General features: G+C 39.4%; 1 protein-coding gene across 1 annotated transcript in view; it reads left to right on the top strand.

Moving 5' to 3' along the window:
- Nucleotides 1–19,994, top strand: part of LOC145997182 (thioredoxin domain-containing protein 5 homolog) — a 61,940-nt gene that overhangs the window by 19,643 nt on the left and 22,303 nt on the right. The window contains exons 4-6 of the mRNA XM_083133893.1: nucleotides 3,564–3,707; nucleotides 9,951–10,109; nucleotides 16,986–17,158. Of these exons, the coding sequence (XP_082990019.1) occupies nucleotides 3,564–3,707; nucleotides 9,951–10,109; nucleotides 16,986–17,158 (476 nt within the window). The remainder of the gene's footprint in view (nucleotides 1–3,563; nucleotides 3,708–9,950; nucleotides 10,110–16,985; nucleotides 17,159–19,994) is intronic.

The raw sequence follows: 19,994 nt of genomic DNA, 5'->3' as shown, positions 1-19,994 counted from the left end.
TGATGTCGAATGAATTTGATTGTTTGAATTTATGTTTTAAGTCCACTTTATGCACAGATAGGCTAATTGGGATTGGACCTACAGTTTAAAGTGGGATCCAAACCACTGTGCAATGTGCAATGTGCCTCTACCAGGTATCGAACCCAGGACCCCTTGATTACAAGGCGATGACGTTACCTCTACACCATCGGGGAGGTCTCGATGTGGAATGACTCTTATACAAGGTAACCAAAAAAGTTCTTGCCGTTTTTAACATCACATGGGAAGAAGTGATCACTGATAGGAAAATATGTGTGCCACGTGCTGGAAAAGTGGTCAGGGTGGGAGTGGGGACATTGGTCTTGCCCAATACAGACACATTGCGCACTCATAGCAGCCATAGCTTGAGCAGGGTCGAAGAGAAATGGAAGTGTTGAAGCAGCTCGTTTGGGGTTGTCTGCTTTACAACTTTAAGGTAGGCTTGTGCGGAGCAGAATCAAGTCGCGGAATATGTCAAGCCTTTGGGGATAATGCTGTGAATGAACGCACCAATGAAAATTGGTTCCAGAAGTTCAGGTTGGGAGAACTGTCACTTTGTGATGAACCCAGCAGTGGCCGACCACAGGTCCTGGATGATGAGGCCCTGAAGGCAGCCATACAGGAGGACAGCAGCCTAAGGTGTGGTGAGCTTGCCAACCACTTCCAGGTTTCCGATAAAACAGCCAGACTGCACCTGCATCACATAGGAAAGACGTTCAAGTTGAGCAAGAGGGTACCTCATACACCGTCAGAAGGCAAGAAGCAACAACGAGTGACAGCCTGTTTCTCGTTGCTTTCTTGGCACGGCAACACACCCATATTCACCAGTTACGAAAAGTGGGTCCTATATGACACACCCAAGTGTGCCCAACATTGGTTGTCAACACGGGACTTTGTGCCTCATGCCACAATACCACCTTCACACCCATTCAAGATCATGCTCTGTATGGTGGACTAGTCGCCAAGTCGTGCACTATGAGCTGCTACCAACGGGCCAAACCATCAGTGGGGACCTCTACTCGCAGCAGTTGCAATGTGCGCAACAGGCACTGAAGCATAAGAAGCCAGCATTGGTTAATCGCAAGTGTGTACTGCTTCTTCATGACAATGCCAAGCCGCTTTGGTGCGGGTGGCCTGGGAGACAGTGACTTGGCTGGTAGACACTGTGCCATCCACGGTACTTCTCAGACCTTGAGCCAACAGATTATCACCTCTTCTATTCCCTGGACAACCACCTTCGTGGGAAATCCTTCGCAAATGAGGCAGACTTGCGGCAAGCACTCACGGACTTCTTTCCGTCCGAGACCCCAAGATTTATCGCCAGCACACTGCACAGCTGGAGGCATGTTGACAAAAGGTGCTGGATGCCGATGGGGATTACTTTGAGGACTAACAGTATGTGACATTCTTTGCACACTTTTTTGTTTCTGATGATCAAAAACGGCAAGAACTTTTTTGGTTACCTTGTATATGATAATACAAATATTCCATTTGAACTGTACCATCTCATTCCACCCAGGCTTTGATTTTAATGGTTCAAATGTAAGTTAATGAAATATTTAAGTAGAAACTGTCATTTAATAATGAAATTGTGAAAATATATCTGCAAAATTCAGCAAAAATGTGGCTTAGGCATATATTCCAGGGTATTTAGACTCTGAACCTGTGAATTACGTGATATTTTACAATACCTGAAATCCTGAAAAGTATTGCTCCTTAAATTTAAACCAGTACTTTTTTGATGCTTATACTAGTGCTATCGGCTCAGTCCTACTTATAACGTGAATTATATGTTCTTCAGCAGCCTGAAACTTAGAACTTTTGAATATGATTTTTTTGAGGAAAGAAAAATTGATTTGAATTACTTCAAATAAGTAATTTATAGAATAATGTACATAAAGATTTTGTATATATCAGAATCACTTTTGGTGAAAGTACATTACTCTCGTAATCATTTAATGGTGTTTATTAGGATCCAAGAATGGGAACAAAAATATATGTAGTGATGGAGTGGAGCTCACACAAATGGAAATGTTTTATGTAAACTTGTAAATACACTTAAATTTATCTTGATTTAAAATTCAATAATTTTTATAGGAAAGAATAGCAAACATTTTGTGTAGAAAAATTTACAAAATACTAATCTGTAAATAGTGTCATTATCATTAAACTGTAAGTAAACATGGGAGCTGATATTTTGCACAAAAGATTGCCAAAATTCAACTACAAAGACTATAAAAATATTTTTAGTTACAATTATTGAGTACATCCAGAATGTTTTATTTTCACTGGAACAAAAGTTACTGAAATTATTGTAGTTTCATTAACACACTCAACAAACATTTCTATAGTAGTCTGTATCAGAAACAGAAAAATGTATATTTACATATAACATTTTTTATTAGCTTTAATTACTGTTCAAATATTTTACAAGGCTGTTTACTAGAAACAGCCTTTCTCTAAAAAACATATCTATATGTTTGGTGCAAATACCATACAACAATTTTAAGCATGTTTTTTTTAAATAAAAAGATAATTTAGAAAATGATTTTTTAAATAAAAATCATATTTTTTATCCACTCTGATGCATTTAATGTAGTAAATAAGGAATGTGGGAAACTGTATACAATTATGCAGATTTTTTCAAACGAGCCTTTCTTTGCTGTCATCTTTTTGTGCCATTTACAGTCCTATTTTGGAGAGCTGTTGGTTTGGAGTGGTTAAAAAAAATTTCTTCATGAATTCACATAACAACAATATAAGAAAAACAGTGTTGCCACATTGCAGCAAAAATTTCCAGAAAATGGCATGTGGCTTTTGACCTATGGATTCTAGATGGACCAAATTTGCAGTGAAGCATGTGAAAAGACCACTCTTTGAAGTCACATAATCATTAACCCCTAATTTCAAAAAAAGGAAAATAGTTGTGCTGAGCCGATACAGATGCTGCTGTATCGATATCAGAAAGTATCGCTTGGAATTCATCTCCCGATACCACTTGGATACTTTTGGCATTTTGGTCTTTTATGGGGTCTGCAGAAATGCCACGTAACACTTTCACTGAGTCTAATTATCCAGGAAATTGCATATAATTGGAGAAGAATGTTTACACACCAATATTGATCAATATTTTGAACAAATTTTAATTATCGCAATTTTCAAGGATCGATATAGGTGGGAATCGGTAAGGGTATCAACATCAGTATTGGTTCAAGGTGGTATCGGCTCCCCTACAAAATAGGCAACTAATTCTAGAAAATTGTAACTTTCAAGGTAACTTTGAAATTTGGGAAGGAATCAATATTTTCACAATGATTTTATTGATTGTTACTATTTTTAATTTATTCTTTTATAATTCGAGAATGTCATACCTTCATATGTATATAAATAAACAGAAAAGCCAGAACTGAATTATCATCCGTAGTTGTTGAAAGATGTGTTAATTGTTGCTACATGGAAATCAGTCGTGGGCTAAATGTTAAGACAAGATATTGCCTTAAATTAAACAAAGTGTGTGATAAACATGTGTGGTGTTATTTTTTCAGTATTTTGACGAGGATTCTGGAGAAGGCTACCCTTCATCAAAATTTTCTATTTTGCCTGACCTGACAGATGAAACATTTGATGAGCACATTAGTGAAGGCAAGCACTTTGTGATGTTTTACGCTCCATGGTGCAGAGAATGCAAGGTTAGTGATTATTATTATCTACCTATTAATGTTTATCACAGATATACAGGTATTGGACAACATAATGGTAACACGAGTCAGAAGTGGGACATATTTTAAATGTGCCTGGCAACACTGAGTACGGCGGCAGAAATCAACCTTTTCTTGTTTGTTGCAGGTAGTATGGACTGTGCACTGACAGTAGAGTGAGGCAGTGTGGTAATGGATGCTGTGCATGTGTGGTGAGTGACCAGTATGTTAGACCTGATGGACTTTGAAAGAGGTTGAATTGTTGGTGCCCGTCTCGCTGGAGCATCTGTGAACAAAACAGGGACATTATTTGGTGTAACACGAGGCACGGTCTCGAAAGTCATGACCGCATACACAGTGCATGGCATAACAGGGTGTGCTAAGCACAATAGTTGTCGAAATACGAAGCTGCAGGAGAGGGACCGCCAGGCCTTGAAGCGTATTGTGAAGGCACAGAAGAAAACAACGGCCGCCAAAGTGATTACAGAACTTAATCAGCACCTAAACACCCCAGTGTCATGAAAAACAGTGAGGCGGGAACTGCATGAAATGGGTTTCCATGGGCGTATTAATACATGATGTTCCGACTTCCACAGCTGTTTCCATTATTTTGTCCAATATCTATATGCAGTGTACCTTGATGAATTTGTGTAATCATCACCATCATTATGCATCCTAACACGTTGTTCTTCATGATGGATGCAGTAAACATGCTTTAAGTATTACCTACGTGAAGTTTCGTGTTTCCACATTACACAATTGGATAGTTTTTTCCAATTAAACTCGAAGGCTCGCTGTCTTTATTTACTAAGGGTATGGCATCTGGAATGGAGATGGTAGTGCATCACTTCTTTGTTAGTTCCCAGGTGGCGGTACTTGCAGTTTCTCCTGTTTGGCGGTGCTGGTGTGTGTTTCCTGGCTTACGTGATCTGCTGTGCTTTCTGCTTTCCATCGTCAAGTGGTGTTTCTGTGTGGTGGCTGGTTTGTCCGCTGCATTGTGTTGCTCGGTGTGATGTAGTTCCTGCTCTTTGTGTGGGTTGAGGGGAGTCGAGCGGGGACACTTAATCTTTTCTTTTCGTGGTCTGGGATTTTTTGAAGGACGGGGTGGCAAGTCGAGAGTGCCTGTCCATTGTCCAGCAGATTCCAGAGTAACGAAGGGTGCTCACATTGAGCATTTGTGAGTTAACTTCGCGATAACCATTGGCACTTAAACTTGGACAGTTACATTACATATGTGTGAAATTGTATCTTATTTTGACAATTTATGAATAAAATACGAGTTGAAATTGTTCAAATGATTTTCAAACACCCTGTACTGAATGCCCGAGTCCAGTTTCCAGCATACTGAAGTGACAAACTTAAACTTATCTTGGTGGTGTCAGAGATGTTCACTTTTTTTCTTTCTCTGAGGTGAATTCACATTGCGGTATGTATGTTCTTGAGGGCTGAGGGAGGTTGTATGTGTCATTGTCTTATCTATATAGGACTAGAATACTGTCTACTGTCTATGTGTACTCTGTATCTTATTCAAAGTCAGCATTTTTTGGTCTCTTGAACTTCTGGTACCATCATCAGCAAGGAAGACTTTCTCCATCTTTCTTTCTTGCTTTGTTATTTTGTTTCTGTGCTGTGATTTCTTTTATGGAGCTCTACTGATAAATGAAGAAACAATTTGAAGTTTACTTGGTATGACAATTAGTACTGGACCTACAGTTTAAAGTTGAATCATATCCACTGTGCAATATGCTCCATCAGGAATTGAACCCAGAACCTCGAGATCACAAAACACAACTATAAACACATTCTATTTAGTACTTTGTGAGAGATGTAGGGATGGACGATATTGGAAATTTTATATCGCAATATATCATCAAGAAAATATAGTCACAGATGATATACATTGCGATAATTTTTCCACATTGTGATATCAGCGATATATCGTCTCCACAATATATTGCCAAATATCATGATGATATATTGCTGACATGATATATATTGCTAAAATATCATGACGATATATCACCAACATGATATACATCTTTTTTACTGGTATGTACGCATTGCTTGCATTGTAGAATTATCTCTCTTCTAGTCTATGGTTATTACAAGCATAAAAACACAGTTTTTCATTGTGATGTAAACTAAATGAAAAGAGAAAAACTGACAAAGATGAGAAATCTGTTGAAAAGAAATTTGTTTGTATTCCATTCCACAAGGGATTTTCACATAAAATTTGCAAAATTTTTTAGAAGGTATAATTTCAAAATTGTTTTTAGATCACCAAGAAGTTTGGAATGTACATTTAATGAATACGAAATTAGAAAATGTGCACCAGATGTGGAAACCACAGGAATATACAAGGGCCATTCTTCTTGTAGTGGCAACACTGTTGGTATACGCTTGTCAGTTGTTGCTGGGACAAAAAATGACCGGGTCTTGTTTAGTCTTGTACTACAGATTGTGTGTAGTAGGTGTTTAGTGCTGAATAGTACTGTTGTGTGGTAGTTAGAAGACGTTAAAGTGAAGTATGTGTATAATACTACACTAAACAATGGTCACGCATGAAGAACAGCGAATATTCATCAAATTTCAGATTGCATGTGGAAGGAATGTATGGCAAATTCACAAGGGCTTACACGAGGCACGTGGAGACCACGCTTTACCGTATCGTACCATTGCCAGATGGGCCAAGGCATTTGAAAGTGGTCGTGAATCAGCCACAAAAGAACATGGTGGCGGGCATCCTCGTACGGCAACAGTTCCACACCACCTTGATGCATTTTGCAGATTACTGGAGAATGATCCGAGTTGGACATGCAGTGAATTAGCAAATGAACTGAAGATTTTGCCATCCTCTGTATACCAGATGCTAACTAAGAACCTCAACCTGTGTAAGATGTAGGTAAAATGGCTACTGCATATCCTGATGGAAGTTGAGCAATAGCACAGATGGGAATGTGCATGTTGGTGATTGGGAGGTAACACATTCCTTGCTCACATTATTGCCACTGATGAGACGTGGGCCAGATCGTAAGAGCCGGAATTGAAGCGGCAGCAGTCAAGTGAGTGGCATCATCTGGCTTCACCATGTCCAAAAGAGTCAAGACAGGAACCAGCGAATTTGAAGGTGATGATGATTGTGGCATATGACCATGAAGGGGTTATCCTTGCACATAGTGTTCAACAAGGTGTTACAGTGAATGCAGACTATTACGTTAGTTACCTTCATGACCATTTGCACCCTGCTTTTAGGTGCAAAAGACCACATCTGCAATCAGGACCCATCATTCTCCATGATAACGCAATATGTCATACAGCACAAGTGGTGCAGAACGTACTGCAACAATGGGGTTGGGAGGTGTTGGAGCACCCACCTTATTCTCCTGAGTCCCTGCGACTTTGATTTGTTTCCCTAGATGAAGGAACCGCTGAGGGGGGAACACTTTCCAGATGTCCGAGCATCATTTTGGCCACAGGGCGGTGTCTGCGCACACTGGCATGAATGGGAGCTCTCAATGGCATCCAACGACTGTCAGATGTTTGGAAACGTGTTCACGCAGCAGCAGGGATTACATTGAAGGATTGCAAATGATTCCAGGTATGTATCTTCTTTCATGTCTCTTTCTCATACATGTTGCCACTACAAGAAAAGTGGGCCTCGTATAATATAAGTTGTTCATGTTGAAAGGATTATGTAGGACAAACAGCAAGGAAAATGGCAATAAGATGACACGAACACAATTTGGACATTACAAATTTAAACCCAAGAACAGGTTTTGTCAGCTCACATCATTGAGGAGAAGCATATGATTAAAAAGAGTAACGGGAAACAGATTTGAATGTCTGGGAAGCTTCGTTCATTGCAGAAGAACACTGGAATAAATTAAATAATGAAAATGGTAACATAGACCCACTATGGAGTTTTCTTTTTCCCAAGTGAAGTGAGCCACCACCATCTTTGAAATTTAATGTAACTGAAAGCATCAAGAAACTGTGAAAGCAACGATGATTTGAAATTGCCTGATGATATTTTTAAAAAAAACGTGATCAAAATATTTTTTCCGAAATAAAAATAAAACTAACTGCTTGTTTCACAGTTAAGTTGCTATATTACAACAATGTAACATTGACAACATCCATTGTATAACTCATTCATTTTGGTTAAACATTTTTAACCATTGTTATAACTGTATCTTCAATCAATCTAAAAATAAATGTCTGATGAAGGGAGCGTGTGTTCCCCTGAAACTTCACAACGAAATACTCTGTTTTTATGCTTGTAATAACCGGAGACTACAAGATAAATAATGATATACATCACCAAATATCATGATGATATATCGCCAACATGATATACAGGGTAAGTCAAAATGATGGACCCGATTTCAGACATTTATTCTGTGAAATATAATAAACAAATGTTATTGTGAGACATGTCCTAAGAAAGGTAAACTGTCAAGGTTTTTTTCAAACAAATCACAAGTGTTCTATGTGAGCACCTCGCGTAACACGGCACACATCAAGCCGATAGTCTATCTCCTGCCAAACCTTGTGTAGCATGTTGCGGTCAATATCAGCAATGGCTGCTGTGATGCGGACACACAGGTCATCCAATGTTGTTGGAAGTGGTGCTACGTAAACATGATCCTTGACAAAACGCAACATGAAGAAATCACATGGGGTCAAGTCGGGGGAACTAGGTGGGCAATGAAGGAGAGGTTGATCCTCTGGAGATGCACGGCGTATCCAATGTTGTTCCAATGCCCCATTGAGATGGTCCTGAATGCTGCCATGGTAATGCGCAGGGGCACCATCCAATTGGAGAATGAAATCTGCGCTATCCTCCGCAAGCTGTGGAAGAAGCCATAGTTGCAGCACATCAAGGAAAAGAAATCCTGTCACAGTACGTTCATGGAAGAAAAAGGGCCTAAAATCTATTCATGGGAAATGGCACAAAAGGCATTCACTTTGGGAGAATCGCGTTCGTGTTCCACAAATTGATGGGGGTTAGCAGTTCCCCAAATCCTTATGTTGTGTCTATTCACTTTCCCTGAAAGGTGGAAAGTTGCTTCATCACTGTAAATTAACCTCTCAAAGAACCCATCCGTTTCCATTAATGAGAGGAAATCAGCGCAGAAGGACGTGCGCAAAGCATAATCAGTTGCAAGTGGTAGGGTTTCATTTGTAAACGTTTCCGCAGAACCCGCCAGACAGTTTTCTGTGGAAGTTGTTCTCTCGCTGCCCAGTAGATGGACGGACTTCTGTGGACTCTGCACGAAACATGCGCGCACTTGTTCCACTGTCTTTTCCCCAGTTGACGGACGGCCAGTCGATTTTGTTTACAGGTGCAGTCCGAATCTCTGAAATGTTCATACCACTTACGAATGGCCTTCCCTGTAGGTGGTTCTCTCTGATATTTGGTACGGAAATGCCGTTGCACACTAATCACAGACTTGTTCACATGATAATCAAGCACACAGAAAGATCTCTGTTCTTCAGTCAACACCCTTTACCTGCTCGCTGCTGACTCCTAGCGATAGAAAGTGGAAACACTGCATGGAAACTAAACTTTGAAAGTTAACCTTTCGAAGTGCATGTCTCACAATAACATATGTTTATTAGATTTCACAGAATAAATTTCTGTAATCAGGTCCATCATTTTGACTTACCCTGTAAATTGCCAAAATATTGTGACAATATATCACCAAAATATCATGACAATATATCATGTAGTTGATATCGCCTGGATAATATTTTTTCCATATCCACAAGTTGGCCGCGATGGCTCAGTCGGTAACGCGTCTGACTACCATGCTAAAGGTCCCGGGTTCGATCCCCGGCCGGTTCAAATCCGGGAACTTTTCTAACGATGGAAGCGGGCCCGGCACCCACCCAGCATCGAATAACATGGGTACCTGGAGGAAACCCTGGGGGGTAAAGGCAGTCAGGGGCGTGATGCTGATCACATCACCGCCACTCACGACCGGATCAAGAAAGTGCGGGGCGTTACCCCCACACCCCCTATACGCCTTCATGGCGTGGTGCTATGCACAGGGGAGCACTTTACTTTTTTTTTTATATAACGATATATCGTCTGGACGATTTATCACCCAACATTAGTGAGAAGTTACTTTGTTAAATTTCACCACAAAACATGAATTTCAGTATAATTTGAAGTTTATTTTATGTACAAACACACAAGAAAAATTAATGATGTTTCTTTTGTTATTATAGAACATGGCTCCAGACTGGGAAAAGCTGGCAAGGAAACATTTTGCTAATCCGGATGACAGAGTGTTCATCAGCAGAATTGATTGTTCAGCATACAGGTCTATTTGTCTTGAGCATGATGTGAAAGCCTACCCTACTCTTTTGTGGATCGAAGATGGCAAAGCAAGTACCATTTAATTTACTGCAATTTTTACTTGTATCATATTTATAATTTTATTGTCTTTCTTTTCATTGCAAGAACTGGAAATATATTCTAACAGAGTAACAATCTGCAAGAAAATAACTTGACAAGAAATAACTTCCTGTTCATCAAGGGAGGTGCGAGGATTGCTAATTGTGCCCCTCCCCCCACTAAGCCTCTTCTCCCTCCTCTCGCATGATAAACACACCCATTAGACAGGCAGGTAACTAGAAATATATATTTCAGGGGGAGGGGGTGCAAACCAAGTGTCTCAAAGTAGTAGTAATAACTGTTATTATTATTATTATTATTATTAGAAGTGTATTAAATTAATTAAATATTTTTATTACATGAATAGGGGCAGAAAAATGTGTTCAGCCTCTAAATATTATGTGGAAAATGCATTGAATGATCCTTTTTTCTTGTCCGTATGGGAGTAGTAAGGGGACAGAACTGTCAACAGATGGAAGGGATGGGAGCAGGTGGCGCCGTCCGATAGTTGTCGGATGTCGTAGTAAAGCATTTTGTTGGACAAACTAAAGGAACATGGAAACAAATAGGCTCCATTGATACATACAATTTTTGTCGAATATCGCCACCCGACAAAGTATCTCACTATAACATGCGACAGAAATTGCATGCATGGCACTCTTATGGAACTGATTTTTGTTGGATGTTGCAGTCCGAAGACATCCAACTAAAATTGCATGCATAAACAAGAAGATCTTTAGACTGCAAATATGCTGCTGGAATTTTATTACTCTTCTGGCTCACTTCTAACTAACTAACTAACTCTCTAGCCTTCTTAAACCTGAAGGTTCATGGCTGCAGCAACACAGGCCTTCCATCTTTGCCTATCTTGAGCAAGATCTATATACTCTTTTCCATCCCTACCGATTTCCCTTAGGTCCATCTCAACGTTGTCCCTCCATCTTCGTGTTGGCCTTCCTACAGGTCTCTTACCATCAGGTTTCCCAACAAGAATCCTGTAAACTCCTCTTTCCTCTCCCATTCGTGCCACATGACCTGCCCACCTAAGTCTTCTTGATTTAATTATTCTAATAATATCTGGACATGAATACAAATTATGTAGTTCTAAATTATGTAACCTTCTCCACTCACCTGTCTCCTCATCCCTTTTTAGGTCCAAATATTTTCCTAAGGATCTTCTTTTCAAATACTCTCAATTTATGTTCCTCTTTCAATGCAAGGGACCAAGTTTCACATCCATATAATACTACAGGCAAAATTACTGTTTTGTATATTTTAACTTTTAGTTTCTTAGATATTAAACGAGAAGACAAAAGTTTATGAAGAGAGAAGTAACATGCATTTCCTGAATTAAGCCTACTTTTTTATTTCCTCTTTAATATAATTTTCATTTGTTAATATTACTCCTGGCTCACTTCACCTTATTTAATGTAGCAGTGCTTACGAAGGTTTTCTTTCATCATCCTGAGGCATTACTGGTTTCGCACAAGTTAACATACGTTTACAATGACATTGCACTATTCTTAGATATCAAGAAGAATCCAACAAAATGGGATATATATTCTGTCAAAAAAGTACCGGGAATTGTTAAATAAAATGCACAATTTTCATTTATTCATCACTATTTATTTTGTCGCCTTGAAAGTATGCCCCATTTGATGCAACACACATATGCCAGCATTTCTTCCAGTCTTGGAAACACTTTTTATAGGCGCTTTCCAGTATGGCCTTCAGCTCCTTCCACGAATTTTGCTTTATGGCTTCAATCGAGTCAAAACGGGTACCCTATGCGATGGCGCATTATCGTCGTGTAAAATACACTAATTGATCTTCCACAAATTTGGCCGTTTTTGACTGACTTTCTCACGCAAACGCTTCAATACGGCCAAATAGTATTCTTTATTGACCGTCTGTCCCTCTGGAACGAATTCATGATGCACCAAACCACGAATATCGAAGAAAACAATGAGCATCACCTTGACTTTTGAGCGACTTTGACGTGGTTTTTTCGGTTTCGGCTCGTCTTTTGTCCTCCATTCTGATGACTGTTGACTTGTTTGCATGTCAAACTTGTAGACTCGTGTCTCATCACCAGTTATGATGCGTTCCATGAATGTGGGATCAGAATTGGAGCGATTCAGCATGTCTAAAGAGACCTGCTCAAGGTACTGTTTATGAAGAAAATTCAGCTCTTTTGGAACAGCGTCTCATGCCCAAAATATCCACCACAATCGAACGAACAGACTCGTGAGATATGTTAAGGTCAGTAGCTATCTCTCTTAAGCTGGAATGGCGATTATCGAGCACAATTTCCTTCACTTTTTCGATGTTTTTATCGGTTGAAGAGGTCGAAGGTCGTCCAGAACGAGGCATGTCTTTGTCGATCTCTCGGCCTTCCTTGAACACTTTGTACCACTCGTAAGCCCGCGTTTTTGATAAAACTGAAAGTCTTTTCTAACATTTTTAGCAAGTCATCACACAAAATTCCGTTCGCAACACAAAATTTAAGGCAAACTCTTTGTTCAATAATTTTGTTCATTGTAAAAATCGTGATGCACTACCGAAGTGGACTGATTCAACCTGCTGCTGTAAACAAACTGGTTGACAGATCGCGCTCATGTTTGGCATAGTAATTAAGTACAGAGCTACCAACTTACGGAAAAAATAATTTAAAAAAATCATTTGAGCTGGCCTTTTAAATTACAAATTCCCAGTACTTTTTTGACAGAAGGTATATTGAATATTATCACGAAAAAGTGAAACCTAAATCTGCATTGTAAACATTATAAAAATTGGCAAGGGCATGCTCCCAACCTCAAATTTACTGCAACACTAGTATTGCAATGAAATTAACGCCACTCTCTGTCCTGTCTGTTTAAACTCGTGAGAGATGGTCATTAATCTCTCACTGAGTGAAGTTAGTGTCCAATATTATGAAATAAAATACTAATAATAAATCCGTAAATATTTTAATATCATATTTACTCGAATCATTCAATCATAAAAGCAAATCACTTTCTCCAAGAATTGACTTTTCTCTGCCAGCCCTGCTAAATTTTCACTTTCCATCTACTGATTTATACGAGGGGTGGCCAGAAAGTAATTTCCAATTAGTAGTGACATTGATTTCCCGCAAACGCGAAAACCGTGAAAAATGGTTTATTGCTGCTAAGTTGTGTTTATGAATGTGCAATGATGTCTGGACACATTTTTCGCCCGTCCAAAATATCCAAATAATGCGAATTTGGCATAAAAATGCGATTTTTTTTGATTTTTTTTAGTTGAAACAGCGTGCATCGCGTATATGCTTACTCCACAGAATTCGTGTGTTCTTGGGAACCACGTATGGAAACGCATAGAATCAAGCAAACGCATCAATCGAATGAAAGTCAGCACTTCACTGCGTCAGTAGATTATGCTGACAGCTCCGAATTGCTGTGTGTATGACACAGTTTGGGCTCAAGAATATAACAAAGCTCACAAAGCATAAATAAAGAAGCGCATTCATGTTAGGAAGCTAGAATTGTTGGCTCAGTAAAGGCTCAGTCAAGGCTCAGTCGGCTCGGTCAAGTCTCAGAATTCAAGAACCTCCAGAAGAATACCAGGCGAAGACCTTGACACCTTTCAGGTCTCACCCCGGCTCGGGAACCGAGACGAAGCTTTCGCCTAAGGCAACCGCAGAGTACATTCGCGAGTTGACTAACTTCAGCACCACGGCCTACAACTTGTAGCCGTTGGACAGACCATCATCCCGGCGCCTTTTCTAGGGCTGATACTCCAAGACCAGCATGTGCTTCGTCGCCAGCCACGAACAAGAAGACCGTGGGCCGTCGAACTCAGGACTCCATGCTCTGTCGCCTGACGTCCGCACTCAACCGCTTGGCCGAGAGGTAAGATGTACGTCGTCTACATCCCTTGAAATCATTCCACTCCCTGCCAGAAGCCTGTCAGCGATATTGTATGGGGACCATAAACGTAACCTAGCTCTACCATCTGACCCCTAAAGCGTTCACAGTAACGATCCCCGTAGTTTAAGTAATTTAAACCAGTGAACGCATTGATTGTTAAATTTTTGAGTTTATTAATTAATGCTTCCTGGTTTCTAGCCAAACTATCAGAGTGGTTAGCATATTCAGTAAAAACATCCTCAATCTGATGTTGGAAAGAGTGAATTTCACCAGTTAAATTTTGATAGAAACGATGATTAGCTTGCAGTTGTAATTTAATGTTAGATATCGTTTGTTTTACTTCATGAGCATTTTGGAATAAGGGTTCTAGTTGCTTAGTAGTGGCAAAATCACAGCAATAGTTAGCAATGCTACTTATAAAGCCAAGGAGTGCACGTTTTTGTCTAACTACGGAAGTGGTGGGAGTGGGTCGTGTGAAGAGGGAAAGGTGTGAAAAAAGGTGTGAGTGAATATTTTGGAGTTGGACCGCAAGTTTACATTGGTTGGAATCTTCTTCACCTTTGTTGCACATGGCATTATGTAGTGTTGATGGGAAGTGTTGGGGTTTAGGCATTTCTAATTTCACATTATAATAGATGGGGATGGTATAATGATAAGGGATGGTTCCAGGTAGTTCTTTCAGATAAATTCCTGAGATGATTTTCACATGTTCAGTCGCTGTGGTGAATTAGGGAAAAAAAGGAAAGTAGTAACAGTACTGCCATTGTCGTTAGTGAACCCTAAAAGGGACAAAGATACAATTTTTAAAACTGAGTTTGCATAAAAAAAATAGCATGTATTAAGCATGAGATTTGTGATGAAAAAAAAATGTTTTCCGATTAATTGCTACTCAAGTAAAAGGTAAAAGAGCACTAATGATAAATTAGAAAAGAGAAGGAATAACAAGCTGTAATGCAAGAGATTCTCGAGACTGAATAGTTTATAATATAAACTTCTGCATTTTTATTTGTTTGTATTTTATTACCATTTGTTTATGTTTTGCACTCCGCGATGTATTTGCTCGAGCTGAGGTGATTACTAAATCGTCAGCTGTGCGAGATTCGTCTACAGGTAGGTCGCGCATGCGCATATACTTGCGCGAGTTTTTTTTTTTCTGCTTGTTGCAGACAAAAAATTGCGTTGTCTCTAGCGAGTGGAAAATTCACGTACTCAACCAGTAGTCAGTTAAGAGACTACGTTCCTGATTGGTCGTTTTTACTTTCTACTTCTTTATTATTATTACTTTGTGGAATATTAAAAGTTTACTTTAGTCTTCGAACTTGCTTTGAAAGTTAATTCCCGACTCTTTTATGTGTACAGTGTTGAGGAGGAGGGAACAGGAAGAAGAGGGTATTACGTGAATCAAAATGGCGGAACTTCCGTTTTTACATGTGCTCATTCTTGTGTGTGGCTGAGTGAAAAAATGTCCGTTGTAAAAAAATCGCGTTTGCGAAAAAAATTGCGAAAATACAAGTATTATATTGACATGTGGGTGCGAAAAGAATATTTATAAAGTGTGAATGGACTGTGCAACGGTGAAAAATGGAAAAATAGAATATTTAAGTGACAGACTCGTCCGAGTCAAGGTGCCTTGTTTTCAAACGGTGAATCGTGATAGCATCGGTTTTCAGTTTGCCACGACCATCGGTGTATTCCACCAAATAGGAATTGGCGTCGTTTTGTGAAATTATTTTTCCTTTAAATTTGTAGGAGGAGGAAAATGCCTTGGGTACGTGGGGATGAGGGGTAGTGTCCAAAATATACACTAATTGTCCAGGGGAGTAGGTTGTTTGTTGTGTCTTTTTGTCGGCACATTGTTTTTGCTGCTCAAATCGCTTTGCTAAATGTTTGTGTGCTAGTTCTTGAGCGGCTTGTCTTTTCTAGGCCATGTTTGTGAACATTGAATTTGCAAGTTTTCCAAGATTTTATTCAAGAGTAAACTATAATGCTTGTTATACATGGAATAATTCCGACAGCCACATTAAAACATGTATTTCCCACGATTTTTTTCAACTTCTATTAAAACCATTTGCATCACAGAGCAAAGTGGCAGGGTTCTAACAGGAGATCTAGTGTGTGTCTACCGTCACACGGGTGCCACATCTTCAATATTTGTCTTGCGAGATGTGTTTTGAAATACCAAGCTAAGTGTGCACCATCGGCATTTGTCGAGTGAGAAATAATGGAGCTCAATCGTTAGGGCATCTGACTACCATGCGAGAGACCCGGGGTTGATTCCCTGTGGGGGAGAACCGGCATCTTTTCCACCTATTCAAACTGCTCCGGCACGCACCCAGCATCATATCAAGCTGGTTCCTGGAGAAAACTTTGAGGGATAAAGGTAGCCAGGAGCGTGGTGCTGAGCACTTTACTTTTACTTCCTCAAAAATCTGTTCCAACATATCAAACTGTCATGAAAATACGTAGACCACATGACCTACAATTTAAAATAATAGTTTAAAAGCACAATGGAGTATTAAGTTTCGGTATATTTTCCAAAAAGATGTTCTAAATAAAACGCGAATGGGCCGCCATTCCCGAAGATACCTTTCGCCACCTGATTGTCAGTATGCCTGCGAGAGTGGAGCCTGTCATCAAGGCCAAGTGTGACCCCACACGGTATTGATTGCCAGTGCATCTGATGGAGGATGCTTTGAACTTCACGCTCTCATTCCAGTGAGTGTCCGGATATTTTTGATCACATAGAGTATATCTTTGTTTCTCAATCATAAAATAGGGGCAAATACTTTTTGATTTGCCCTCGTATGTCTGGATTATAACTTTTACATGGGTGTTACAAACAAATATGAAAGTTATTCTCCCTCTTTTTTCCTCTTTCTCTTTCCTGTGCATACATTAAACATAGATTTGTAGATACACATTAGTAGCATGTTATAATTTTTTTATCTTTTTTTACAGGTTGAGAAAGAATATCAGGGAGAAAATTCGTATGAAGTCCTGGAAAGTTTTGTAACTCGCATGGCTTCAGGAAATGCTGGTGAAGTTAACGATGAAGTCATTGCTTCTACATCAGAAACATTTAGAAGTGACATTCAAAGTGGACTTAGTTTTGTGAAGTTTTATGCACCATGGTATGTGATTTGCATTTGAAGGTGAAATTAGTGAATCTGATTTTAGTTTTGTAATTATGCATTCAAACAACTGTTGATTATCAGTATATAGTGTGGTAATACCAGGTGTTTCATAAATAATTGACGGGTTAGAAGAGCCGCCGTGCCATGGCTCTACCCTCAGAAAAAGAAAAAGCACTTGCTTTGCCAAAATATAGTTAAATTAATACATTTACGAATGAGGAGATTCGAATCTCGTAAGCGTTCAAGCTTACGGCCGCCTCAATTCCTGCGCCGCATCCCCAGCTGTTCTCTCTCTGGCCTGTGCGCAGAGGCATGAAAAAGTCTCCGCAGTTAACGAGCGAGGAGGTGGTAGCCCAGTGGCAGTCAGCCATAAGACAACCAGCTGTACCCCTTTTTGGCTGGCACAATGAGAGAGACATAGTTGCAAACTTCACAGAGAAGTGACTAATCTTGACCGGTTTGTAATACTCGTTGGAGAAGTAATTCGCGAGAAAGATACTTTCCTGCATACTTGGCAAGAACGAACGTAATAACTTCCCCAAATTTATATAACCATTTAGATAGATGCATCTAAAGAGCCATCCAGACTTTTTTGTTATCGATTTCTTCCTTAAGAAAAGATATATCCCTTGCTCTCTCACACACAAATACTCACGTGTTGCAACTGACGTTGACAACATTGAAGACATTTTCTGTACAAAAGAATTGCCTAAATATCAAAGGGAATTCACATCACCAGGGGATTTTTTACTTTAATATTTGTAAAAAATCTATCAGTATAAGAATTTCACTTGGAGATACGATATATTTCAATTTCTTGCATTGAATTCTAAAAATTGTAGATGTACAGTTCATTTAGCAGATAATCATATTTAGTTGTTAGTAACACCGATTGTTGATGTACCGTCTGCCGTGCTGGGGTTGCAAATTATAAACAAAGCAAGGCGAGAATACAGTGATCGACTCGGTGTCTCTAATTGTTCAGTGTTTTTCTTTTTAGTGAAGTGAAAGTGTCCGATGGTGTGTGAAAGGAAGGGTAGTTAGTAAAGACGAGTCAGATTAGAGCATTCATACACCGTTTTCCAAGGTACTATGTGATATTAAATTAAAAATTAAACAACTTGGCTGTCCCACGCCAGATTTAAACATCAATTCTATTTTAAAATATCAAAGAAATGTCAAAATTTTAATAGTCACATTTATTTCCTAGAAACTCTGGCCGATCTCCGTACACCATGCTACGACGCCAGGCTTTCTTTGTGAGTGTTCACTCATCCTTATCTTCGCGATTAGCCAAAAGTAGTACAAATGCAAAGTAAAATGAACCAATCTTAGGAACTCTGAATGTTTGTCTCCAATTTTAGTAAACAAAGCTCCATTAAAATTACCTCTTCCATTAGATTTTTATGACATATGCTAGCAAATTTTTTTTGATTTCTTGATCACGTTGGCACTACCCATCATACTAGCTGCCAGCCGCCACTGATTGAACTTATATTAATGAAACCAGTCCAGAACGTTCGAGGAAAGCAAACAGTTTGTGAATGTATGTTTTGTGAAGCTGAGAGCTCACATCCCTGCCGCTAGGTGACACTCAAATCACCCACATCACTCACAGTGTTTTGTGCAAAGTTTTGGTCCTCAAGATCACTGGATCTTACACCTTGTGGCTTCTTTTTGTGGGGTTTCATGAAAGAGAGGATATTCTTCTCACCGATGCCGTGTGATATCGGAGACATAAGGGAGCATATCATCACAGCGATGGACACTGTCGACAGCCCCATGTTGATGCGAGTGTGGCAAGAAGTAGACTTTCGTGTCGATCTGTGCTATGTCACCCGTGGTGCATACATTGAACATTTGTAGGTGTCAGAAAAAAATGTTTTGAGTTCCTTGTTCGGTCTGGACGTAAGTTCAATACTTTACTTGGCAATAAATGTTTGTAACCCCTCAATTATTTATTAAACCACCCGATATATGTAACAGTAACTTGAACATTTCAACTAATTGAAAAATGTTCTTTTACCATTTCTCAAGCTTTCATACTGTCATTTTGTACAATCAGAATAAGTTATCATAGAAGATCATGTGTTAGTTATAACTGGAAACAAGCTTCAAGTTATCAAGCCCAACATTGGTGCAAGGTGTTCCTTGTACCATCCCTCCCATCAAGAAGAGGTAATTTTAACTTGGCTTCGAATTGGACACAGACATCTTATACATCATCATTTGCTGTAAGGGCTGAACTCTCCACCGTGTTGTGTCTGTAATGTCCTTTTAAAAGTTTGCAAATTCTTCTCGAATGTGCTGATTTTAATTTCTTCCAACAAAGTTTTAACCGTTCCAGTGATTTATCATCCATGTTGGGAGATTGAGTTTTTTTAACTAATGTTTTTAGTTTTGTGAGAAAAGTGGTCCTCTTACAGTGTTTCTGAGAAAGTTTTTTATAGTATGTTCTTAACTTTTTAATGTTTTGTTTACATCCTCTGCACTTTTAACATTCCTCAAGGGACTTTTTTTTTTAACTCTCGGGTAAAGATTTTAGATAAGGGAATTTCTCCCGTAAACACTGAAGGATTCAAAATTGCCATTTGTGCTGATGCTCCCTTTAAACTTTTAATTAATTAATTATTTCTTTAACATAAAATAACGCGTCTGACTACCATGCTAAAGGTCCCGAGTTCGATCGCCGTCCGGTTCAAATCCGGGAACTTTAATAACGTTGGAAGTGGCCCCGGTGCCCACCCATCGTCGAATAACATGGGTACCTGGGGGAAACCCTGGGTTGTAAAGGCAGTCAGGGCATGATGCTGATCACATCACCCCCACTCAC

The sequence above is a fragment of the Lepisma saccharinum genome, chromosome 13 (genome assembly GCF_977018435.1).
Source record: "Lepisma saccharinum chromosome 13, izLepSacc3.1, whole genome shotgun sequence".
NCBI classification, from domain to species: Eukaryota; Metazoa; Arthropoda; class Insecta; order Zygentoma; family Lepismatidae; genus Lepisma; species Lepisma saccharinum.
The sequence above is the reverse complement of the archived record's forward strand: the minus strand, read 5'-3'. Positions and strand labels throughout refer to the sequence as shown.